Source organism: Ptychodera flava, chromosome 15 (genome assembly GCF_041260155.1).
Source record: "Ptychodera flava strain L36383 chromosome 15, AS_Pfla_20210202, whole genome shotgun sequence".
NCBI lineage: Eukaryota > Metazoa > Hemichordata > Enteropneusta > Ptychoderidae > Ptychodera > Ptychodera flava.
In genome coordinates this window covers 33953863-33981390 of record NC_091942.1, presented here as the reverse complement: position 1 = coordinate 33981390, position 27528 = coordinate 33953863, and the positions used below count along the sequence as shown (strand labels likewise).

Below are 27528 nucleotides of genomic sequence, written 5' to 3'. Positions count from 1 at the left end.
TTCTGGAAAATGTCGTGTCACCTTTGGCGGAACGAGACATTTAGGGGCTCGTCCTTTGGAACGTAAGCAACGGCCGGTGACTCAGTAAATAGAAGTTTTTTATTTACTATGTATCAGTGCATCATGGCTGATCGGCTGATTGGATATATTGATATTGTTGATTGGAGGATTTGTTGAAATGTTGAAAAAAATCACATGTCTTGGTCTATCATAGACCATATAAATAAAGCAATAAACTTCCAGACTGTCGCATGCGTTGTAGGTTTTTCCTTAGATAGTGGGGTGCCGGGTGTAGTATTGGCCAGCCAGTAGCTGTTGCTGATAAAAAATAAGCGACTGGGGGCCAGTCTAGGTCTTTTGGTACCTCCATGGTCTATCACTAAATCTTATGTACATTTGAGTTTTCATGCATGTATTCTTGTGAAGTTTGCCAGTCATGACAAATTTTAAAGGCCCTCTAGGCTCAAGGAAATAAGAAGTCGAACGAACAGTAAGTTAACGGTTCTACATCATACGCATGCGTACACAACGCTTCCATCATGGCGGACATCTGACAAGCAACAAGACGTTTCGTGCAAAGTCGTCGCTCGTCGTTACAAAGTTTCTGTCGATAAAATCGAAGATAAAAATTCGGAAATAGATAGAGATAATCACCGCAATGAGCTTGGTAAGTTAAGTGCAGCCCGTCCGTATATTTTTCGCCGCATTGAGCGTTGCCATTTTCAAAGCGTCCCTTGCAACCGTCGCTTCGTTGGCTACAAGCCAAAACGAATACATACCACCAGTACATGTATATTGACAGTTTTGAAGATTTCGCCAGTTCAGTTGAAAAGAGCCATATCCGATGTAATAATGTTTACAAATCTACTTATCTTCATCTTTTTCAGTCATCTACATTTCCTGGTCTTGGACGACGACCAAGAGGTGAGCGGAACGTTGAAAAAATGTAAACAACACAAAAATGCAAAGGACTCTGCTATCCATTGATTGATGAATGGATGAATGAATGTGATCGGTTGTAACGGACATGTTCGTTATTTTAAATGCACAGAGTCATACTTCATCAAGATAGCATGCTTAGTAGACAATGTCAGATTAGGATGCATCTACCCTAAACCCCGCCCGCCCCAGACTGAAATCTCTGTAATCTTTAGACTTTCCTCAGAGCATGGATGTAAAAAAATAGACCGTTTTTACATCCATGCTCAGAGAAAGCACATCGTACGTAAACTTGAAGGGTTTTTAAGAATCGTGGATAAGGTTATTGTAGGTTTAGCATTACATACATACTGTATGTAGTTTATCTTATGTAAAAGGGAGAAGGTTGACGAGAGGACCTGTAAAGGAAGTCTTGCCCAGTATATAAAATTTGCATCGCCATACCTAATAAAGAGGTCTCTTACCTCTTTAGATGCCCATGCAGTGGCATTTGTAAGACTAGCTTAACAGTAATAATGAACTTTGTCAAACCATGAATAGAGGGCAATGGTCAAAGCATAGAATCATTAGTAGTCACTTGCAATGGTAATATTGGGACATTTTAGTTTGCAAAAGAGGAATGGGTGTCACTGGACAACACTTCTGTTTTATCTTGGCAACTTTGGACTGTTTTCTTTTGTATTGCTGGTGACAAAACTCTCACGTCTTCATTTCCGCTATCAATTCCCAGAGTTTGAGTTGCTGTCACTCAGCAGGGTGTTTTCACCAGCCGAGGAACTGTGATGGGTTCAGTAAGAGTGATAATCAGTTTGTACCATGTTTACAAGATTTACCAACATTCAATCACAGAGAGTAGAGTCTCACTTCTACTGTGTATGGTTTATTAGAGAATATTATACTTACATTGCGATAGAAATTAAATTACTATGTGTATTTATTTGCAATGCTCGTAAAAAGAGAAAGAGTCTATGCAAATGAAAAGAGAAACAGTAGGCCACTGCACACTGTTTATAAAAATGCCCATCAATGATGATTCGTGCAATTAAACTCAGGGCTCGTCAACTCTGGGTTCGATGTAATGAATGAGGTAAACCTAAAATAATGTAGGAAAATGTTTCAAACAAATTATGTTATGATGGGAAGAGTTGGAGAATGAAGGGAAGAAAAACTTGCTTGCAGCAATTTGGTAATGTGTTGGCACAGTAGTTAGTCTTCCTCTGGAGTTGTGCCAACAAAGAACAAATCAAGCTTAGTTGACAATGTTATAATCTTGAGTCTTCAAATTTTAAATCTAAATTACATTGGTACCTTTAGACACTGCTTTGAGATGAGTATTTCAGTGACCTTTACAAATGATTGTATGACACAAAGATATTGAGAGATAATTGTTTTATTTCCTTTCCATTTTCAGCCAGAGACACATCCTATGATGATATGTTGGGTGATTTGCTAGGAAGTGATGGTAAGTGTTCACTCATTTAAGTACAGGATACTGTAAGTATCCTGTATAAAAGCATGGTCAGAGTAAAATTTGATGATTTCAAATCATAATTATTTTATTTCATGATGAGGATTTCAATGTGCTCTAATCTAGTCTGAAAGTTAATTGCTCTAATTTTTTTACCATTTTTGTTGTGATATCCAACACTGTATATTCAATCTAAGAAACAGTTTGCAATTTTTAGTCAAAATTGCCATTTTCCATGTCTGCAAACCCAAGCCACTGACTGCAAATCATTGTCCTCTATGGTGTCACCTATCTCATTTATTTGAGTACATCAAATGACCACCATTGCAAAACACTGGATGTTTGTATGGCCACCATATCATGGATGTGGTCACCTAAGCTTTACTTGAGTAGATGACCAGTCAGATTCTATCACTGGTATTTCATATCTTCAAAGTTTCATTGCATAAACCTCTCTGATTATTGTCACTCTGGCTATAATTCAAAAGTGTTAGGCAACAGAATATGTGATATACTGGAAAAAAGAGCCACAGACATTTCTATGGTATACATACAAAGTACTAGTACTGCTGTCTGCAATCTGCACCAGATCAGTACTTTCAAATTTGCATGTTTTATCCAACCAATGAACTTTCTCGAGCATCTGCTGATATTTTATAGGAACCTGAGTAATACACTATTTCAGTCAGATCTTTGAAAAAAAATATACTTTTTACTTCAAATCATGAAATATTTTAACCTTGTTATCCTGCTCCTTATTTTTATTTTGCTGTGCTATGCAAATTTCTACACCATTTAACGTGTTTAATACTTCATCGATTTTTACCCCCCACTTTTCAATCAACCTTTCAGATGACACTGCAAAGAAGAAGATTGGTGTTCGTAGCAGTCCAATTACCACCAGGGGCAGTCCAATCACCACACAAAAAAAGTAAGATGTTACTTTGCCTTTAGCTTTGGAAAAAATGCTTTGTCAATTTGATTAACCGATTTTTCATTTACCAAAGAATCTACCAAAGTGATAAAATAGAGCATGTAATATAGGGACCGTGTCTAAACTCAATGGAGAGGGTTTGGCTACTAAGACTCTCATTGAATTTTCCAAAAAGAACCTAGCTTTTGCACTTTGCTATGCGGAGCCAGTGTATTTATACAATTAATGTTTCAACAATGAGGAATCCCATAGCTGTCACACAATATGAGATCAGTATAGAAAATATCTACATCACATTCAAATTTATGCTGAGGTGTGGTAGAAATTTAACTCTGTTGTGATGATTCTGTAAAATGCAGTCTGCAACGAAGAAAAGTTTCAGAAGTCAGATCAGAGGCTTATCAGCAATTATTTTCAGGTTCAATTTGAAACTAATGCATGTTTCTGTTTGTTTGTAACCATGATTGTAATTATAAAGATTCGTTTCAGAGGTTGCAGTGTCCACAATTTTTTTAGAGCAATTTAGAGCACACCCATTAGTTGTTGATAAAGCACTTCAAGCAGTTTAGTGAAGAAGGCCAGTCATTAGTCAATGGAAACTGCAGTTCAAAAACATTTGCTTTCTGCCTGTTAACGTTTTGTTGCTGATTTCTTTGACTTTTCAGGGATGAAGATTTTTACAGTACCCTAGCAGCAGATGTTGGAGATACAAGTGAAATGGTAGGATAAAGTTCCTGTCTCTCTGTCTCTTTACTGTGCATACTGTATCATTGATTGTCTGTGTCAATGGCAATAGTACTGTATTATCTTCTTATATATATGTAGGAGGAAGACCAAAGATTTTAGAAAAACAATGATTGATTTAACAAATCGTTCATTTATTTTTCCATTGGTATACAGCCAGAGTATGCCACGTGAAATGGTTCTGAATTCAGCACATATAAAATTGTTAACATTGTTACAAATTTCCTTCGCCAACAATCCTTCTTTGGCTACTGTACTATGGTTAACCACAATGCCTCATGCTAGCTTCTTTGAACATTTATTGTCAATGGTGTGAAGTCATCCTTACAGCTAAGTTGTTATGGTCACACAATTTTTGTGTGTAACTCTTCATACTTGCTTAGTTTAAATTGGACTGGTATGCATGTTTTTTTACCCATTCTACTGCCTTGTTGATTGTTCCACAATGTTTCCTTCTGTTTGTAGTCCGAGGTGTCTGAAGCAGACCCAGCAGAGATTGCAAAGGCCCTTGAGGTAAGCAGTGTGTACGTACATCATGAAAGATCAAGCGATTACTGGGGTAATTCTTTGAAAGACGTTATTATCTGCCAGTGGTGAAATTTGTGTAATTCATGTATTGCCAGTGTTTCTGGAAATCAGAGATACTAATGAATGATTTCCACAGTTTGGACTGGAGGAAATTGTAATAGATTTTGTATACCAACTATAACAAGCATGCAATAAAGCAGATACATGTAGATACAGGATCTATACACTCCTGGAAAGTCCTTTAATTTAGTCTTTGAATTTATGAGCCTTCTGGAAAGTCTGTAAAAATGAAATTGAGTCCTAGAAGTCCTGAAAATTGATAAGTCACCCATGATTTTCAAAAATTACAAAATGTTTGGTTTTGATATCATAAAAATGATATGTGAAAGGATATTTAAAAATTATATATCATAAAAAGTGACTACTGGAAAATGACGATTTGGATCTCAAAAAGTCGTTTGAAATTGGTGAAAAGGTCCTCAAAAGTCATCGAATTTTCAGTAAAATTTAAAAAATGGATCCTGTTGATATTTCAAGGCAAGGCTGGCACCAGCTTTATGAAACATTCATTTTTTGGACAGATGTGGCTGACAGACGTCATTTTAAAATCAACTGTTGAATTGAATTGAAGTATCACTGCATACTCAGCATATAATATACTACTGCTAAACACTTGATTTCTATTGGTACTGTGGCTTATAACTATATGTGGCACCCTGTCCTAATATATCATTAAAATTTCCTGCTGTCTTCTTTAGAGTGTTTGATGGATGTGAATTCATGGTTTTGATGTTTCCTGTAATTCATAAACTTAGGGAGTTGATGACATGGACGATCAATTGTTGGGATCTTTAAAGAAGAAATCAAGCAGCAGCAGCACTGTTCAACCAAAAACAGAACCTCAGAAAGTGACAAGAAGCCATCCTGAAAGCAAAGCAAATCCAGTGGAGGAGAAAAAGAAAAAGGGTGAGTTTCTTAAAGGAAATGTGCGTTGGATTTGGTGGATGTGAGTTTCAAACATTTCAATAAGGGTATAACTGTTTGAAACAGTGACGAGAATTTCTCATTACCGTTGACTCTTGAGTAGCATATGGTATGTGTACATGTCTATGTGTATGTAACTGTATGTACATAACTCATGCATTCTGTGCTGGACAGGCAACTATTGCCCATGATTTTTAAGGGGCCATCAATAATAAAAGCTGACGCACAAGAAACGTAATTCCTTTGTTTAACTTGAAACCCCCTCCCTCCCCCCTCAAAACGAAAGTTCTTTTGCGAAATCAGTTTTGTATTATGATGCTGTTTCTGACAAACCCACACGCACCTCTTCGATCTGCACGTCCATAAAAAATACCAGAAGTGCACATTAATTAATAAACCTCCGCTTTATGCATGTCACTTTTTAAGACAGAACATTTTAATGTATTTCTCATGTTTCACGTACATGTTTTGCGTTGAAAAAGCATACAAGTTTTTATTTCACATTTATGTCTCTTCTTTGTCTTTTTTATCTCCCTATTTTGTGGTCATTCTGTTCTCGATGAATTCGAAGGTAGTATTGCGTTCAAAATGTCAAAATGTTAAAAAATGTCGGTTGACCGCACCGCGTACCGCATGTGTCACTGCACTGCGAGGCTCTATACAGAAAAGTGTATTAATTTCAATTCAAAAGTAAATTGCGACAGTATTTCTTTTATAATTCATGTTTGAACTCTGTTTATTTACTCCACAATCCTGCAGTAAATTCATTTCAGCCCCTCATTCTTCCCACAAGCGCAAGTAGTCATGATTTAGAAAACAATAGACGAAAATCCTTATGTGATTTTGACACACACAAAACGAGATGAGTTTTTACCCCCTCCCCCCTAAATGAAAGAATTACGTTTGTCGTGCATCAGCTTTTATTATCGACAGCCCCTAAAGCAAATTGTCTTATCAGGAACTGCACATAGACCAAAAATACAAAAATAATAAACAAATAGTGAGGCTTCAGTAACCTTGAATTGAAGGTTTTATTCCTCAAACAACATGAATTCAGGAAGCAAAGTACAATACTTGATAAATTCAAAATTATTACAATTTTAGACTTACCTTTTCTTATTGTGAAAAATTAAACATAGTAAAGGTAAGTACAGAACCATAGTATTAAAAATAATGTGTAGACTCATAGGTTACTGGGTTAACTTATATGTGTAAGGACAAAGGTAAGGAGAGCAGTTTATGTTAGATCACAGTCCCTCTGTGGGGCGACTGTGGTTAGACTTATGAATAGATATACGTAACATTGTGTCAGATTTAAGACAGAACTGCAGGAGGGATTATTTGGGAGTCTGAAAATACCTGTTCTCACCAAATTATGGTGTATTGCAAGTCAAAAAAGTTCTTGTTGGGGAAGGGGGTATGTTTCTTGAAATGCACTTGGAGATTAGCAGAATACCTCTGTTTGGATGATTAGGTCCATCATTCTTCAGGAGTGCAAGTATGTCACTGGAGAGGGTGTGCCAGTATGTAACTGCCAGTGTCAGAGAAGGCAGTATGTAACTATTGTTGTAGGAAAAAGATTTAAACTACTACCTAACTGCAGTTGATTTTATGTACATTGTGTTGGACTGCAGGAATTAATTCAGTGTATCCCTCAGAAAATGAATGTGATATTAGAGGTGTTGAGTGTGTACAATGACTCTGACATGAGGGAGCTAAAAATACCATATGACTCACTTTGTACAAATGTGTAAGTAGGTAGACAGGCATTGTCTGCAGTTTCACATGTACCAGTGTATCACTTCAAATAACAGGTAAATCAACGTGCCTTCAGATGTGGATGTGCAGATAGCTCTGACATTTGCAAAGTTTAATGTGAGCATATATTTGTAATAAAAAAATATTACAATGTTCAGTTTTTTTGTGTATTTAAGTTACGTTGAAATATTTTTGGTCATTGATACGTCATGTAACATGATCAATTATTCTGAACAATCTTTTTGGCCGGCAAATATTACCAGCAATAATTCTGTCAATGTAAACCTGTCTGTCTGCAGCATTAGATCTAGTCAAAAATCAGCAGGGTGTGGCCCTACTTGTTAATTTGAATCATTGAATTTTATTCAAATCATGAAAAATGTGGCAAGTGATCATCCAATAGTAAAACATTCACAATTTTCTTCAAAGAAAAATGTGATTGTCCAGAAATGTAATTGTTTTTTGCAACATTATAGTCACACTTGCTAGTTACTATGTCCAATACTCTAATATTTTGTAGAATAATGACCTTGATTGACTAGTAACAGATATTATCTGTTGGCTAGTCAATCAAGGTTATTATATTACAAAATGTGTTCAGATATGGACCACTCCCTGGTAGTCAAGTGTTAGTTCATTCATTGTGACTTGCATGTAGAGATAAAGAACTTGACACTTTTACAAAAGACGCAATAACAAAAGCCAAATTGAAAAATGTGTTGAACAATGTGTGCCCTCATGCTTGATTGTGAGGTTAGACAGCTAGGGTACATCTTGTTTCAAAAACTTTTGTGAAAAGTGATGACTCAGCAATGTATGACAATATTTAGTAAAAATGTGGTGTTTATACCTCCATTACTCCATAGATGATCTTTCTGTGTACTCTTACATTTTGAAAGTAACCTTTAGGGGAGTGTTGTTAAAAATAAAAAAATGTGAGGAAATGGCAAGACTTTAATCATCGTCAATTCAGTGCTCAATTCTTTGAATTTCTTTAAGGCCATGAAGGTAATCCTAAAACTGTATAAAATTGAAGTTGAAGATGTACCATATAAAATATCTCAAAACATAAATGAGAAACTCTGGATTTGTGTGTGTTTTGCATGTCTACTCACTTCAACCTGAAATATATGCACTTATGGGGAAAAAATTACAATACTTCTGATTTGGGTAGTTTTCCACAGTAACAATTAGTTTATGACCTACACTGTAGGATAAATTTAGAAAAATGTAAATCAGATTGATTATAAATATCTTGAATTCCAAGTTATAGACATGAGGAGATGCCAAAGGTACTTTGAGTATAAATTAATCAGCTCAACAAGTGGTTTCTGCAACATCAATGTAAATTTTGATAGTTGTGATATCAGAGCAACTATGCAGCGATATTGCTAAACACCTGTTCAGTATATGCTTTCTTAGCCATAACATAATGCAATAAAACATTCAGTGAAAATTCCTAGATGGTAAAGATTCAACCATCATTCAATAGTGTTTGTGTACCTCTCCCAGTATGGTGAGTGGGGTGACATCTCGACTTCCACTACATATTTCTTACACTCTTCCTTTCGGATTCATAGCAAGTGTATTGATTTCAATAGGCACATCAAGCAAATTTTTCGGTCCATTGAAGCATGTGTGGTCAATTGTCGGTGGTCACAGTCCATTAGAATTCCAGTAGCCACTGCGGTGCTTTGTACTGATCAACTGAGCTAACTTGCCAGTGTGAAATAACCATCCTCCACATAGCTATGAAGGATTGTTACATAAATCATGTGAGATGTGTGGTCAATTGCAAAGCTTGGTGCATGGCTAGTGGTTGACATTGTGTACAACTGATGTAACCAAACACTAGCCACAGGCTAAACACTGGCATACATGTATGCTTCAGGTGGTCTAATTAAAGACCTCCCTGCCAGTATCGGTCTCTCAACTGGCATAACTGCTGTTGGCCTATCCCCTTTCACTACAATTAACTGAACCAAAAAGTTACATTGAGCATAATAGTTTGTATAATTTGACAATGGAAGGAAGCTGTTGCCTAAGCTAAACCACATTTTGCCATGCATTTAGTCTGTACTCTAGCTGTCACAGTACATCGACAAGTGTCCATGTACCGGTATAGACACCAGAAGGGTAAAATTCATTAGCAGGGATGTGTCGCAATTAAGACATTCAAACACTCATTATTGCAGAAAGTGCTCAGGGCTGACACCTTCAGGAAATCAACATTGTTATCAAGTCTAATTGTGGTTGAATGTGTGCTCAATCAGTAGATGGACAAATTGTCACGTGTTATAGTCTATTGAAGTCACAGAATGTAGCCCTCGTTTGGACTGAATATTTAATGCTGGCATCAGAGCCAATGTGTTTACCATAGGGCACAGCCCCTCCCTGTGTTCATAGGGTTACTATTACTTATAGAGTAGAATATTATGGCAAACTAAAATGTTAGCAGAGATTATTAGAGTAGCATTTCACCTGTGAAATTTATGATCTTCTTTAATACACGCATTCATAAACAAATAATAAGGCCAATATGTAAACATTTATTTCATGCCATACTATTTTAAAAATGTGCGGGATTTATTTTCATATACCGGTACAGACCAATGAAAATAACCATGAAGTTTGTTTATAATTTTTAATTTTACATGATCAGTTGAGTACTAACTTACGTTACAGTGTGATAAAATACAAAGTCCCCTGTATGTAGACTGTAAACTTCACCAAATAAACATGCAATGAACCCTGGGATATCTTTGTGCAAATCCTGACTGGTACTGAACAATCAAGACTAGTCATACCGAGATAGTTTACGTATTGGTTTACCTCTCTCTCTTGTTTTATGATTACCATTTTATAACCTATGCCATCCTTGAGACTGTTTGATGACTTCAATTCTTCTTACATTCTACATTCTTACATACAGTCAAGCGTCAATTTCTGTTACCGATGTAATTCATCAAAAACTTTAAGATTCCACATGTATACTTTGCCTGGTCATAAAATAGTTTGAAGACCAGGTTTTAATAGGCATACACTGCATCAATGATGAAAGATTACGTACACCCTTTGTTTTGCTCTGAACCACGGCCTGCAGCTAACACTGGAATCTATGGTTAAACACCATCCCAGTGAACAATGTAATTTACAATACCACCTCCTCATGATGTCAATTGCAGTGTGATGAAGAGAAGGTCTGAGTAGATGTTGTTAACTTACATGACCTTCTAACAAGACATGGTTTAGTTTGATTTATGTCTTCACCTCCTCCAAGCAGTGCTAGAGGAGAAGACACCCTTTGACCTATCTAACAATGTAGCAATTTATCATAGAAAACAATGGAACAGTGTCAATTCTATGTAACAAACTTCTTGTTAACATTTTTCTCATACTTCTACCCTGTACATTGAGAGCATTCTATTCTTATTGTATTCATAGTAGGTTCATGTGTATATCCAACCACTGGTCTCACTCCATTCATCCTGTAAATAACTCAGATAATTTTGATTTTGCTTCCTGTCTATTAAATTTTTAGAAAATACTTACAGGATGAGATTTAAAAGTTTCTGGATGGAGATTTTTATGAATCATACAGTTTCTAGCATGACATCTTGGCTGTAATTGTTTGTGAGTGCCAAAGGAATACTGCACAGTATTGTAATAATTCACTAGTACAATTCTCTGTAAACATCTAGAATTACCAATGATTGTAAGGTAGCAGCATACATTTTAGAATGCATCTAGTCTGCTTAAAGATGAATATACCTAGAAGAAAACTTTGCTTGGAAAGATTTGTTGACAAGCACTTCCTACTAGCTTTGAGAACATGCATGGAAGATACTCTATAAGTCAAATACACTGTGACATATTGCATGTATTTCAATGGGTAACTAGTTGTTAAACTCAAATCAAAAATCAACCTAATGATAATGATCATTGCAAAATGTAGATGCATCCAATAGATCTTGCAATTTTCAAGAAGTTGCAAGTTCATAATTTGAAAATGTCTGGTGTTTATTATTCAACCATTGCCAAAATAAGTAGTTCAATGCCTCAATATGAATCCTCGATACTGTACTGAAAGATTTATTTTTGAAAGCAATACTTATATATAATTCTATTCTTTTGTATATTATATATACTGTACATGTTACTGTAGAATTCTGAATGAAAATATTGAGATTTTCCTCCAATCTATAGACTTTTCTGCAGAAAATGTTACAGTAAATTATTAAGTTGAGTTGAGGACTGATTTCATATTTCTTCAGTATTTTCCATTGGTTTTTTCATACTTTTAACCTAGATAATAACTCATATTGCAACATTTGAATTGGTAGTCAAAGAAGCTTTGAAAGTTACACATACAAGCATTTTTCTTCATAGAAAATGAAACGTTACATTTTTCGTGTAATCTAAAACTGTAACTATGGTACATTCAGGACAAATAACGTGTTTCATTCTGTGAAATCATCTCAAATGCAAACAGGAAGCAAAGCCAGAGACCAGACTTTCTGTAGTCTATCCTGATCTGACCAGACCATTTACTGCTCATACAGTTTATTACTCCCATTTCATCCTGGCTAATCAAACTGCAGCAATAAAATTTAGTGGGTAGATTTGTCAGTACCTGCTACAATCAATACATGCACTACAAAATTTGTGGAATTGCCTGATTGTCAGTTGCTAGGAGGCTCCAAAGTGTTTGACAACAGCTGTTTGGTGATATGGCATGGCCTCTTTATCAGGTGATATCGTATTTCTTCTCTGGATTGTTGGTGCCTTCATTCCATGTGTATGCCAGATGAGTCATCTTTTGTATTGTTGGCAAAAAAAGATTGTTCATCTGTGTAATTTTGTACGCAGCTGTCCGTAGGTTATTGCACAGTATGTGTAGCTTGCAGGAATGTGTGGTCCTTATGAACTGGATGATATTGTGGTTAAATGTTACATGTTGAAAGTGAATCTACCATGCATTATTTATAAACACAAGGAAAATGTGTGTGTAATAATCATACATTGTTTAATTCTGCAAGAAAACCCTCAAAATTTGAAGATGATAAGTTTATCCAGCTCCCCTGAATATACAATAGTCATCACCGAAAATAAACATTTTTTTTCAGCAAACTGAAGAAAGCCTACAAGACTGTTTGATTATTCAGTGGTTGTAAATTGTGTCAATCTTCAACAATGTTGTGTTTTTAACAGAAATTGAGGACGAGTTGTCAACCCTGTTGAATGAATCACTGAAAGCAGAGACTACAGTGACTAGCAGGGTATCTTCAGCTCCAGCCAAAGCTGCTACTAAACCCAAACCTAAGATTGATTATGGAGGTAAGTGACTGAATATGCACTGATCCAGTCATCTGATCTGTTTAACCCATGTGTTGTATAATAATCCTGTCAGTGAAATCACCATTTGTACAAGCGTGTATGAAGTCTTTCCTTTCAAACCAGTTGTAGATGCCGTAATGCACACCAAACAAATGGTAGATATTTTATTGAATTTGAAATCTGAAGAGACAGTGTTGTTGTTAGGTCAGTTTTGAGAGTAATATAGCGTATTATTGCTTTTAATGAACAGCTCAATGTGTATAATTCACATCTTTTATTATATTTTTATTTTTTAATTTAAAGTACAATGTAATCAACTCATGATCAAAAGCTATTAAAAGTTGAAATTGTTCACTCAGTCACTTCAATTATGCTGCCTTTTGCTGTGCTATCTTTAGTGAGTCAATTGATAATATAGTCAATTAATACTTAGTCTATAAAAACTGTTTCTTTAACACTATAAATTAAGCAATGGCTATACCGGTAATTCTGTTTGCAAAACCAAGCAGTGTGTGTTCATGTTTGATAAAGTTCAATCAGCTAATTGGTCAAGAACAATTTTTTTCTTTTAACTCAAATGTGAAGAAGAAAGCATGTCTCTGATTTTGCAAAATATACATCACCAGTAAATTTCATTGTGTCCACCCTTGATATTTATCAAGAACTTGATCGGCGTCACTTATGGTTTACAGTTCAGAACATCAGATTTTCAGTGTACATACTAAACTAAACTACCACTGACTCAAGGAGGTTCTCTTTCACAATAGACAGTTTTATATGCGATATGTTTTGACATAGAACTGATGCAATGAAATCCTCCTGAAAATTTCCTAAATTGACATCAACTTCAGAAATGTTGTCAGATCCAGATTTATTCTGAGATTATTGATTGTAATTGCCATATGTAAAGACTTGATATTTATCATAACCTATGGACACATACAAGATACGAAGCCGTTTTAATAGAAGAGTGATTTTCTATTTCTCAAACAGCAAATTTTATTTTTCTTTCCACGTTTATGACATGAATATCTTTGTCTAATTATCCAATTTCAAGAATGTTCAAAATTATTACATTACTGAACTAATTGAAAGTTTAAGCACATAATTTGTAACATAATACTGAATTACAAAATGATGCAGGAGTGGATTAATTGGCATATTCACTCACAGATCATGGCCATTTACAGCAGCTATTGTGTTGTACTGGGGGCCCGCTTCTTGATCAGCCTCCCACAGTCATGGAGAGCGCCCTCAAGCGACGACTGTTTTTGTCCAGGTCATATACTGACCGCAAGACAACTGGGTCAGTCAACTGATGGTTTCATCTTCATTTCAAATCAAAATTGACTGAAGTCTTTTTTGGGTGGTGAGAGAATAATAACATACCACATTAATGTATAATTATTGAAAACAATCTAATGAATGGAGTCAGAATTAATAACTACATTCAAACTGGATCTGAAGTTCATCCTTCATATAGTTGAATTGATGTTGTATTGTATAACTTGTTAAAGTACTCAGTGTTAAGTGATTAAAACAGTCAAAGAGCCATACTCAAAGCATATGCATGAAAATCCTATAACACTTCTCCGTTTGGGGTTGATGTCAAAACAACAGATTATCGACTGATCCTGTCATGTGTGTTTAAGTCACAACTGACTGCTGCAAAAAATGACCAAAGATCCATCATCCGGACAACTTGACAGAAACAACAATACCAGTACTTAAATCTGTGTTCTTGTATCGTGTTTGCCACCACAGAGTTTGATGAGGATGATCCGCTGGCTGGCCTTGGGCTCTCTGATGAAGAAGATGATCCAAAACCAAAGAAAAAACCAACACCGGCAAAAACCACAGTAGAAACACAGAAACAAGCACAAGAGAAAGATTTGCAAGCCTCAGTGACCGGTAATTATACCACTTTGAAAGATACAGTCACGTAGAATCAGGCATTGACAGTATTTTATGTTCTGCTTTGTTTGTGAAAAAATAGTCAACCCACATATACAGGAGTATGTGTATCTTCATAGTTACCTACACATTGTAGATTTCAAAACAAACTCATCAGTGACATGGCTGTATTGTTATTTTTATCAAGAGTTCCAAGGAGAACCCAAAATACAATTTTGTATTCAGAGGCCTCCTATAGAAAGCTGTTACTGGTGTTGACCTTATTAGTGTCGATAATAAGGATCAGTAGAAGAAATACCGGTAGATATGACAGTTCAAAGACACCTGTTGAAGAAGTTTTCAAAACATACATGTAGCATGTGTATGTTTGTAAATTTTGTAAAATGATTAGAGTTAAGTTTCACAGGCACCTTTGCGATTGTAGAGTGTTGCCTGCCACATGTTGGAAAAGTTTTACTCCCTTTCTCAAAGGAAATGTTAAAAATTTAAGATATTCGTTTGGCCAAATATTCTTATCATTTTTGTTATTTTCAACAACTATTAATGTTTCATTCCAGTGTTAAATTTTTAGAAGGCAATTGATGAAAATTTTAAAGCTGGAATCTTTAGCCTGTAATTTTTGCATCAGGAGATGTACCCACCCTTTCCCCATGACAGCATGCACCTGATAAATTTGATGTGTATTCACAGCTAATGACAGTGCATCAACTCAAAGGAAAGCACCCGTCAAGAAGAAAAGGGAAGAGGTTGAAATTGGAGATGATTTAAATGTACTTGATACGTTAGGTTTTGATGATAGTCCAAGAGGTAAGATGTTTACATTTATATTTGGCCAATTCTGATTGGCATCGGGTACTTGTATTGATTCTTGGCATATTATTATAGAATCAGAGAACGTCTTTCATTGATTAGTCTGACTTTTGGCTTGTATCAACTTCTTGATACAACATTTGTGTTGTGTCTGCAGCTGGTTTACAAAAGAAAAGAGAAATCTCACCTCAGACTCTCTTGTTTGCACAACCCATAGCCACAAGAAATTTTATTTCACTTGCAGATAAGAAATCCAGCAAAAGTGAAGATCCAGAAATCCAAAAGGCAAAGTCCAAAGTCAATGAATTGTTTGGTAGAGGCAACACTGCCAAGCTTTTAGAAAGACCACCCACTGGTGAAAGACGGGAGTTTGTACTTGACAAGAAATACACCAAAAATAAACAAGGTGAGTTGTTAAAACCAGATGAGCTCCTGTCAATTACTTTAATGTTGTACCTCTTCAAAGGCTTTTATATCATAAGGATATAAGAATTGCATGACAGAACTAGAAGCCAGCCAGCTGACAATTTCTTGCAGAAAATTTGGACGCTAACAAGATCTAGAATCTGTGAACAACAACAGATATGAAATGTTCTTTTCAATTGTGTGTACCTAAGAGTGGGATCTGACAGCATTTTATTGAATGTCAGAATTAAATGAAATATTTTCATTTCTTATCATCCTTTTCCATGAAGCAAACATAATTTTGCATGTATCTAAAGATTTCTTAAACACTTTTTTATGTAAAAACAAAGGCAATTGACAGTACAGTGTATGTATAAGATACTATAAAATTAAGATACAATTTACAATTCATATTTCAAACGTTGTTATGGCTCACTTTTCCCCATTTTGTAAAGTTCTGATCATATCATATCATTCAAAAATGTTGAATCCCAGTGTGGTCATGGAAGATTTAGAACAAATGGAAGAAGGAATTCAATTTGGACGACATCTATTCATCATCTCATTTTAATAGAGCAACACCAAATCTTAGCAGAGCAGATGACTTGATCAGATTGCAAATATCAACAAATCCTGAATCAGGAAGGAGTCTATTATACCTGAATTTTACCAGGTCTGAAAATATCTTTGTGGAAAGTTTTGTATGTCACTGACCTCTTTACCTACTTTGTTTGTTATCAATCTTAAAGAGTCCAAGGAAGAGGATTTCAATTTTGGAAGTTATATGCCATCAGCTGCATCTACTCCTGGCTCTAGAGGGGGTACTGCCGGATCTAGACGCTCTGTCAGGTATGCCTAGAGTCACAGTTCTATGGGTGCCAGGTCATATGTATAGCAACACCAATATCTGTTGCCACTTGTCAAATTTTCAAAATATAACAACAATAAAGTTGCAGTATTACACAGTTGAGAAAAAAATTGATATGTCTTAAAATCCTTGAACTCCTTCAATGACATATTGTAGAAAACTTCAAAGACGTGTAATACTAGCATATTTAAAAGTTTAATTATTTAACAATGATAGAGCTAATATACTGAAAACTACATAACTGTGAACTCACACTTTATTTTGAACAATTGAGTTTTGGGCATTGCCAACATTCAGCACACCCTTCACAAGTCACTTTCATCAGAGCAGTTGTAAAGCTCACATTCTATGTCCCCTATTCACATCATATCCATTCTAACTTTCAAAATAACACCATTGTCCTTCCCTTTCCTTCGCCACATTATTTCTCCCAAAATACAGATTTGCTGATGATGATGACTTGAGTGATTCTAGGGGTGGTTCCAAGAAGCAATCTGATTGGCTAGGACTTGGAGACTCACAAACCAAATCAAACACAGTTGATGATTGGCTAGGACTTGCTGTTGGCACTAAAGATCCTGAACCAGTGAAAACTAAACCCAGTACTACTACATCTAGACCTGGTCCAAGCCCTATGATGAAAAGAGATGAAAGCAAAGTGGCAGATACCACACCATCTGCTGGTGCCGATTATCTTGGCCTTGGTGCTGATATTGATCCTGACTCGCTTGTACAGTAAGCAGTAGTGTAGCTATTGTTGTCAGTTTCCATATATATAGTTTGTGAAAATTCCTGTAGTAAAGAGTCATTAGCTGTAACTTTTGACAATTTTTTCACTGAAAGTTTCGTTTTTAATGTCATGTACAGTTTCTGTTCTACTCCCCAAAGCATGTTGAGATATACTGTATTCAGCTTGTCAACTCAACCTTACATGTGTAGACTACATTGTTATTGTTTACAAGTGAATTCTGGTCCAGACTAGAATTCAAAGGTAAACAATGACTTCATTTTATGTGTGTAAATGCTGTGTTGATGAGCTACATAGTTGGTACATGCTTGAGGTAGTAGAACAAGAACTTGCGATGGACATACAGAACAAAGATAGTGAAAAAAATCATCAAAACTTCGGCTGACTCGCAGCGTGTTTGCAAGGTTATATCTGATTGGTCGATTGTCACTATTCACAGCCACTTAGGGAGTCTATTTGTATTGTTTTCATTATATTGGTAAGATTCAGCGACCCAATTGGATAACAGCTTCGAAATCGCTGCGAGTCGGCCCCAAAACTTTCAGTTACTCAGCCCTTTAAATGAATTGTAGATTAATAAGAGGATTATTTAGTATTCAGTGTTTTTGCTGAGATCAGTGAGCCATAAAAGTGAAATGTTTTTCTGTGTCGTCATTTTATCCAAGTCCCTTTCAGTAAATCAAAGCAATCATATGAGTGCATAGCAGAGTGAACGGTATGTGAAGTTGCCACCCAATTTACAAATGCTTCCAAACCTGAGCAAAACCATCATGTGTTAACCTATACTGATAGTGAAGGTTGAGATCAAATCACTCATTTGGTTCTGGAAGATTTAACAAAGTGTACATGTTATGATTTATTGCAGGCACATTGCTTTTTACTGTGTACTAATAATATGTCACTGTTTTGAACACCATTGTTACATTACTTATCGTTACTTTTAACACATACTGCCCTATTTAACATACAGAATTAAACACTTGTAAGATACGTCTCTAGGGCACATCTAAACCTGTACTCATGTATTACAGTCAGATCAAACCTGCTGATGAGATTTTGCTCCTTATACATGTTTTTTTTACTGAAAAAAATATTTATTGAGTTGTATTACCGTAAAATCTTTCAATAGCCATACTAATATCTGATATATATTGATACCTTTAATACAGTATTATCTCTGCATTGGCCAGCCAAACATCAGTATTATATAAGGATAGTACATCAGAAAGCAAGTCTTATAATTTTTTGTGCATTTTATCTAACCACATTCTTCTTGTTGCTATTTCTCAGACAGCGACAGATAACTCCTCCAAAACGTGCTACCACACCAGATGAAAGTGGACTGGATTTGTTCACAGCACCTGCCAAGAGAGAAACATCGTGAGTGTTATGACATCTAATGGGAATTGTTTCATCTTGTAAGACATTGAACTTAACAGCTTTTTGTCAAGTTCAATGTTGCTTGAAATACCACAACGTATGCACTCATACAGTTACAGCATATGCATCCCTACTGTAATATTGCAGAACAACTTGGATCAGGAGTTGATGAATGTCACTGTGAATATAGGAAACATTGTCTTCACCAAAGACAAAAACGTTTTGTTCTATCAAAACTGTAAATTTACAGTACTCATGGTGACATGATCTGGTCTTGGTATCAGCATTAACAGAACTCACTAAATAGGTTTTCCACATTTGGCTTGGTGTCATGAGAGTGTAACCACAGAATATTGAATTTGTAAAGATGAAAGACACTATGCTTGACATAGTCAATCTTACAATGTGTCAGTGCTTGTAGCATGGCAAGGAATTATCCTGAGGTAAATTTACTAGGGTAATATAAAAGAACAATTCTATCTGCGATGGATTCTGTGTTTTCTCTATATACAATTGATTCTGAGCAATACAATACACGCTTGATCATGTGTGCTGTACAATATGGCCTTGTTACATCAGGTCATAGGTCATGACATGAAAGACAAGAGGAGACCATACAGCTGCAATGCCTCAAAGCAAGAGTCCACACAAATCAATACAACAGCCCATGGAATATCTGTACAGTATAATTCTATTGGACATAACTCATTAAGCTTGCATGTATTTGTCATAATATGAGAGTTTGTCTTCCAAGCCCAGCTTCCTTCTATCAATGATTTGAAAAACTACTTATTGATGTTTTTTTAATTTTATTTGCAACCATTGTTCCTGGGTATTTTGACCTCAACTGCTGCTGTAAGTGCAATCTATAATGATAATTAATTATGGTTCGTTACTTCCGTCTCACCCTTTAATTAATCTCAGTATGGAAGTTTAGTTTAGCCCAACTATTTCTTCTGTCCTCTGCCTTTTAGCTGAATAGTGATCATGAATTAATCTTTACCCCTTAAGCATGTTATACATTACTAGATTTGTTATTTTTTGTATGTCTCTGTATGTCTATGACTGGATGTCTCTGTCTTTGGCCGTTGTTGTCTGTGTGGTACTGATTCACATCTATCCTAAACAGATATCTCCTTACATACATACATACATACATGTGTATCTATACACTGTCAGAGAAAACTTTCACAATTTGTTGGTGGATACTGTATTACCATAGCTTCCAGTAGTGTCTAGTACACTGCACTTGAATTTCACACCACACTTTTTGAAATAACAAGTATAGTGCTGTCATGCAGAGCACTCTTTCATGGTCAACTTTTTGTCCAGTTTCATTGTTTTAATTGTTGTATCGTGTCGTTTCCACTGCAGCTATATTAGTTTTACCTTTTCTATGTACAGATCATTATACACTGTAAATTCAGATCTTGTCACTTTGCTGAAACAACTTTTGCTGTAATCTTTATAACAAATATTCCGAGATGTAAATTTGCTTATGGTAGTCAATAGTTCATGTGTTATCAAATTTTTTGAACATTTAGAGTGACCTACTGTAAATGTAATGAAAGAAGATACAAAGTGTCAACCATACACAATATGTCTTTAATGCTCCTTGAATTTCAACATGCTAAAGTTTATTTAGTTTATTACAGTGCTTAAAGCTGCCATGCTTGTAATCACATGTACAAGTGCAGAGTTCCTAAAAGGGATATTGTTTCCCTCACTGCATTAATGGTATTTGTCTGAATGGTTGAGTTATCTGATAATGAACAAAGAAAGTAAATTTCTATTTATCAAAGCAGGGAAAATGCCGTCTCTGATGTACTCTTAATATTTTGCAAAGTCATTGTCATCATATTGTGGAATACACACAAGGTTGTAATAATTCATATTAAATCTACTCAAATTAACACTTTGATTTCACTTCTGATGCAGATCTCCTTTTCCATGGGATTCTTCAAATCGTGGCCGTCCTCGCAGAGATGTATCTTCAGAATTCTCAGGTAAGTCTCCAAATAAAGTTTCACTTTCCCAGGAAATGTGAAGGTTTAACAGCTCTTCCTTGTAAATCTGTATGTTGCTATAATTTATTATTATGAATGAATATCTGTAAAGGCAGAGGCCGGTGGTAATAGTGATTTCATTCCTATAAGTTCACTCTTATGGTGTCTTGTGGTGATATCAAAAGCGATGCTTTTGATGAATCTTAGGTTCATACTCAGATGCATAGTTTGAGAAATACAATGCCCCCTAATATCATTGCTTGAGTGCACCTAGCTATGACAAATTGAATAGATGATAAAAACACCTGATTAAATTGACTCCTAAGTTTATTTCATTTTTGGTGCACTTTTGTACCCAAGTATTCCCAAATGATTCTAGATAAAGGATGTTTGACTCTTTCCAGAAAATGACAAACTTTTCTCAGAGTACTGTATGTATGATTTTATTCATCCTATGTCATATTTGTTTGATTACCTAACTATCACAGATGAACCAGATAGTACAGCAATGAGTCCTAGAACAGCAGCCATGGCTGATCATCTGGCTCAGATCAGTCAAATGGAAGCCACCGAGTTGCCAAGGAAACAGGAACAGCCCAGACCAGCAGCAGCTGAGAGTGTGAAGAAGATACCACAGTGGAGACAAGAAATGAAACAGAAACAACAGCAACAGAGACAGCAGCAGAGATCATCACCAACGATGGATTCATCGTTTATGCCACAGCCGTCCATGGTTTCACCGTCCATGTCTGGTGCCAATACTGATTTCATCAGACAACAGGTACTGATGGGTGTATGCAGGTCATGTACAGATAATGCTTTGGTACAGAAAGTGAAAAAGATAAAACCATACATCTGAAGGACAAGTAGAATACATGTTGTTCCCATCATGCATTTTACAGTGCCTTTATTTGATAATTGTGTAATGTTTACAGCATTTACAAAAGGGATGTTTTGAACTGGTACATTTATGGTTTTTCATAGAATACTGGAACTTACCTAAATCACAATTTTGAAATTTTCGTCTTCTGGCATATTTTTGTTGTATTTGAAAAAGGTGCTGCCTGTTTAAATCCCATCAAGAAAACACCTCTTTAAACAGGAACTTACAGGACCGTGGGCGCACAAAAGGGGATTACTGATGATGCAGCCATTTGCATACACTTGGAGGAGTTTTTGAATTCTCACATCGCTTTGGCCATATGAGAAAGTTGAATAATCATGATGGACACTTTCGTGACATATGCAAAGAGAGGTCAAATGGTTGTACAGGGAACACATTTTGAAACATATGTGTTCTCCGACAAAAAACGGAACTTTTTTTCAGTTTATTTTTGACTCAAGTTTAGTCACTATATATTCATAGAAATCATATGCCAGACTCAATGACAATACACGCCTGAAATATTACAAAATCGTGGGATTCTGGGACCATCTGATCAGTAGCGTGGCTTTTTTACATTTGCATAGATTTACGATAATCCGGCTTTTATAGGGGAAGTTCCTGTTGAAGAGTCACTTAAACAAACGGACTCAAAAATTGTCAGCAACAAGTGTGAATTAACAATATTTATATAAATATTTCACTATCTTACTCATGAAGTTTACTCATATCATTTCCAGTAGCACATTTGGATTTGTAACAATAAGCTTTGTTGGCATCCATCTTTTGTAATAATTACTTATTTTTTGTGTACAGATAATATTATACATGGTTCCATTTGACAAATAAGTAATGCACATGTATTACTGGACCATGAACAGTCAGGAATAAACTCAGAGATTTGGGAAAACAAAAAGTTTCAAAGCAAACTTTACTATTCATCAAGCCTACACAGTAACTCTACTGAGTGTATTTCAACTGATAATTTCAACTTTGTTGGTTCCCTCCAGGAAGAGATGCAGAGACAAATGAGAAAGCAACATGAAGAGCAGCTGAGATTGTTACAACAACAACAACAAATAGAACTAGAAAAACAACTCAGAGAACAAATGAGACAACAAGAGGAACAACAAAAACTACAAGAAGAGGTGATGAAAACACAGGTATGTGATTTCATAGTGCTTTGTCAACCTGGGACAGATTGTTGATCATAGTATTGTAAAATCTATTTTAAACACTAATGTCTATGATGCACTAATTATTGGTTGGTACATTTAACCTTTTCACCACCACATTCCCCATAGAATAACCCTTGGGACACCAGCCCCCTGGGGTACTCACCAATAAAATACAGCACTGTATACTATGTAGTATTTTACAGACTAAGAACTGAATAAAACCACACGTCATATATCATTGTAAAGCTTTGTTGTTGCTCTTTATTATGTCATCATCAACTTGACTCAAATAACCCACAATCATGTGAATTTTGGGGTAAAAACATTCAAAATTGGTAAAAAAAATACATTTTTTCATCATTTGACAATTACTGATTACAAAATGTGAAGAAGTTATTCCCAAAATTTATTTTTGTACTGTTGCCAACAAGAGTAGATAAAATTTTTGATAAAATTTCATCAAAAAGGGGATTTTTGACCAAAAATTCACATTTTAAACAAGGTCATGTGACCCTGTATTTACAGTCACAAGTACACTACAGCAGTCTATACCACTGAGAATTCAAGAACAAATTATTACCAAGTACGTTTAATTTATAATTCATGCCATATATCATCGTAATCCTTGGAAAATTCTCTTTCAGGTACAGTCAGAAAATTGTGTCAAAATATGCAAATTCGTGTGAACTTTTGGGTAAAACATCATAATTTTGATAAAATACTCATTTTTCACATTTTAGTTTCAAATTGACTACCAAATCTATGGGAGTTGTCAACTTTGCTTACAAAAACACATGTCAAATCATAGCATTAATCAAATTCTTCAAAAAAAAATCATCAAACACTGCATTTTTGATGAAAAATTGGTATTTTAGAAATTAAGGTCATGTGACCTGTATTTACAGTCACAAGTACACTACAGCAGTCTATACCACTGAGAATTCAAGAACAAATTACTAGCAAGTACATCAAATTTATACTTCATGTCATATATCATTGTAATCTTTGGAAAATTCTCTTTCAGGTACAGTCAGAAAATTGTGTCAAAATATGCAAATTTGTGTGAAATTTGGGGTAAAACATCAAAATTTTGATAAAATACTCATTTTTCACATTTTAGTTTCAAATTGACTATCAAATCTGTGGGAGTTGTCAACTTTGCTTACAATAACACATGTCAAACCATAGAGTTGATCAAATTCTTCCAAAAAAGTCATCAAAAACTGCATTTGTGACGAAAAATTGGTATTTTAGAAATTAAGGTCATGTGACCTGTATTTACAGCCATAAGTACACTACAGCAGTCTATACCACTCAGAATTCAAGAACAAATTACTACCAAGTACATCAAATTTATACCTCATGTCATATATCATTGTAATCCTTCGAAAATTCTCTTTCAGGTAAAGTCAGAAAATAGTGTCAAAATATGCAAATTTGTGTGAAATTTGGGGTAAAACCTCAAAATTTTGATAAAATACTCATTTTTCAAATTTTAGTTTCAAACTATCGAATCCATGGGATTTGCCAACTTTGCTTACAAAAACACATGTCAAATCATAGTGTTGATCAAATTCTTCCAAAAAAATCATCATACAGGGCATTTTTGACGAATAATTGGTATTTTAGAAATCAAGGTCACGTGACCTGTATTTACAGCCACAGGTACACTACAGCAGTCTTCACCACTGTCACTGAGAATTCAAGAACAAATTACTAATACATCACACTTTCGATGAACCTTAGGAATTTTGCTCAGATAAAAAGGTAGAAATTCACAAAACTGACAGAAATTATGTGATTTTTTTTTCAAACTGCTAAATTGGTAAAAAATTACATTCCTTGTTTTGGAATATCTTCTCAAAAACAGAAAGTTGATGTCACCTGTACTGTTCAAAGATGTTTTGCTTCAGAGAGTTGTTCAAAATTTCGTGAAGATTTCATTTTTTACCCAAAATTCTTATTTCAAAATGGCCATGTGACATGTACTCACAGCCTAAATTTTAGGCACACAAGTTATCTGTACTTGGCCCAGAAATTCATGAACTAAAAAAAATCAATTTACATACAATGCCATATTTCGTTCATTGTACTCCTTCAAATGCATTTTTAAGATACAATGATGAAAATTTTCAAAAAAGGTTTAATTACTGAACAAATTTCATATCTACTTGGTCGATCATTGCTTCACTGACTCAAATATGACACTCGTATGTCACATAGAACCACTTGGGTAACAACTCTACCCATAATTTATATTCTGGAATCACCAAAGGTCAATGCATGTACATCGTTATACAGCACAAAAAGTCCAGAATTTAGCAAGGGATGGTAAAAATGGAAAAAAAATGGTAACTGTGAAATAGTTGAAAATATCGAAACAATCAAATGTAAATTGAATCTTGGCAGTGGATGGTATGTGTTTTTGTAAATAGATATAAATGCTTTCAACAATGTGAATAAAACATCAATGAAAAGTATTATTATTTAATAATAGAATTTAAATGTAAATATATGTAATATCAATAAATATGAAAACAATTTTAAATAAAATTCAAAATAATGTAAATATGGTATACTCATTTGTAAATGAAATTGTAAATATTTATGAATGTAAATAACATCTGAGAAGAATTTTTCAACAAAAAGAAGTCTGTTCTTTCACAAGTAAGCCTAAAATATTTCAGTATTGTTATAAATTGTTATAAACATATATATGTCAAATAACAGATTACCATTTTGGGTTCTCACCAAACTTCCCACGAAAAAAAATGACATAAAATATAACTGGGCATGCATGGAACGTTTTATGGCAGTAGATTTGTCGCAAATTTCCCGCCAATATCGTAAAATGGGGTCGCAAAAACGTTGATCACTGCTATTTGAAAATGACGTAATGCTGGACCGGTACAGCGGGAACTGGTGGCGCCCTCTAGTGTTCCCGGTACAGCGGGAACTGGTGGTGAAAGGGTTAATCATACATTTTCATATCAACTTCTACTCAAAGGAAATCTGTAAATGCAGAGACATTGCCATCATAAGAAACATTGATTTTGCCAAATTTTCCTGGTGGCAAATCAAACCTACTGGCATACATCAGTTTAATATTTTCCTTAGAAAATTAAAGTGTATGTTTGTCAATAGAGTTGTCAAGATTTGTGTTTTTATCCTGGTATTCAGTGATAAATGAATGAAATATTGTTTTTTGCAGTTACAAAGTGCAGCCCCACAGATGCCGCTGTTAGCAAATATGTCCATGAACATGACTGCTTTACAAAGCCAGGTGAGTTGTCCATGATCTTGACATCAATCATATATGTCAGCAAAATTATTTTGATGATATCAGTGAAAACGTGGAATTGATGGACATGAGACCATACCAGAGGAATTATGACTTGGTTGCTTCAGATGATGTTGATGTTTTGTTGGCAACTGAAAATCTGTTTGTATTTTCATTTGTGTTGACACTTTTTAATTAATTTTACTATGGCATTCCAAACAGATCCGTAGACTTGAGTTGGAGAAGGAATACCTGGAAGTGACTCTGGATAATTCCAAGAAGAGATTCCAGGAAGACCTTCGATCACTAGAAGCAACTCATAGGTGAGTATGAGACTCATGAAAATTAAACTTGAAACTTCATGTCCCCACAGCACATTATGTAAGCTCTTCATGGTGATTACGCATATTTCATCATACATCAAATATCTCCAACTTTCATATAAAGGTGTGTTTCCAGAATATTACATAATTTATTTACGTATTACAATTTTATCCTGAAAACTAAAACACCTTAGTCAATCAATTGATGTTGATCTATCTTATCATCGATCGATAAAGCATTGATAGGGATTCCTAAAATCCACACAGTGCAATGTTGAGTGGTAGTCGAGTTTAGAAGTTTTGCTCTGTGTGTGGAGTATTACTTCATAATTCAGAATTTTGAACATTTTCTGCTTTTGAATTCGAAAGACTGAAAATTTTACCTAAAATTTTCCGCAAGGAAACTTTAAACCATACTTTTTCGAAATTAAAGAATATAATCTGATATCACCTGGATCATGCAAAATTTGGTACTAGACAAACATTTTCCAATATTTACCCACACTTGAAATTCAAAATGGCTACCATCCCACTGATACAATGAGGGATACCTAAAATCTTCTATTTTCACAAAACTAAGCTGGTGAAAATTTCATGTAATCCACAAGATTCAAAAAAAGCCACCACAAGTGGTAGACCTAAAAAGTATTGTAAAAGTGTTGAAGTCCAAATGTCTGTCCCAGAGGTGTGTTCAACCTTAATTGCTTCTATAATGGTCGAACAACATCATGCAAAAATGAAAATTTAAGATGAGATTGATTGAAGTTTAAAGGGACAAAGTCGGCCATTTTTCTTGAATTTGTGTGATACGAGATACTTTGTCTGACATGTTGAAAGATACTGAATAAGTGGATGACCATGTATATATTTGACCCCGGTTTTAGACATGATACATGAAACCATTGTGAGAATGAATAAATGGTCATGACCATTAATTCATTTTCGCCATAGTTTCATTTAATTTGTCTAAAACCGGGGTCCAATATTTGCATTGTCACCCATTCATTCAGTATCTTTCAACATGTCCGACAATATAAGTAG

General features: G+C 35.0%; 1 protein-coding gene across 2 annotated transcripts in view; it reads left to right on the top strand.

The window, feature by feature from the left end:
* Positions 1–517: 517 nt before the first annotated feature.
* LOC139151968 (fas-binding factor 1 homolog) overlaps positions 518–27528 on the top strand; it is a 40904-nt gene continuing 13893 nt past the window's right edge. The window contains exons 1-19 of one of the 2 annotated variants that reach the window (XM_070725030.1): positions 518–667; positions 888–924; positions 2351–2401; positions 3260–3338; positions 4007–4061; positions 4551–4598; positions 5429–5579; positions 12567–12692; positions 14457–14603; positions 15297–15413; positions 15661–15822; positions 16571–16670; positions 17131–17424; positions 18728–18817; positions 20756–20823; positions 21312–21604; positions 22717–22869; positions 26096–26167; positions 26387–26487. In XM_070725030.1, the coding sequence (XP_070581131.1) occupies positions 659–667; positions 888–924; positions 2351–2401; positions 3260–3338; positions 4007–4061; positions 4551–4598; positions 5429–5579; positions 12567–12692; positions 14457–14603; positions 15297–15413; positions 15661–15822; positions 16571–16670; positions 17131–17424; positions 18728–18817; positions 20756–20823; positions 21312–21604; positions 22717–22869; positions 26096–26167; positions 26387–26487 (2153 nt within the window). In that variant the 5' untranslated portion in view covers positions 518–658. The remainder of the gene's footprint in view (positions 668–887; positions 925–2350; positions 2402–3259; positions 3339–4006; positions 4062–4550; positions 4599–5428; positions 5580–12566; positions 12693–14456; positions 14604–15296; positions 15414–15660; positions 15823–16570; positions 16671–17130; positions 17425–18727; positions 18818–20755; positions 20824–21311; positions 21605–22716; positions 22870–26095; positions 26168–26386; positions 26488–27528) is intronic. The other variant, XM_070725031.1, reaches the window with a different exon arrangement.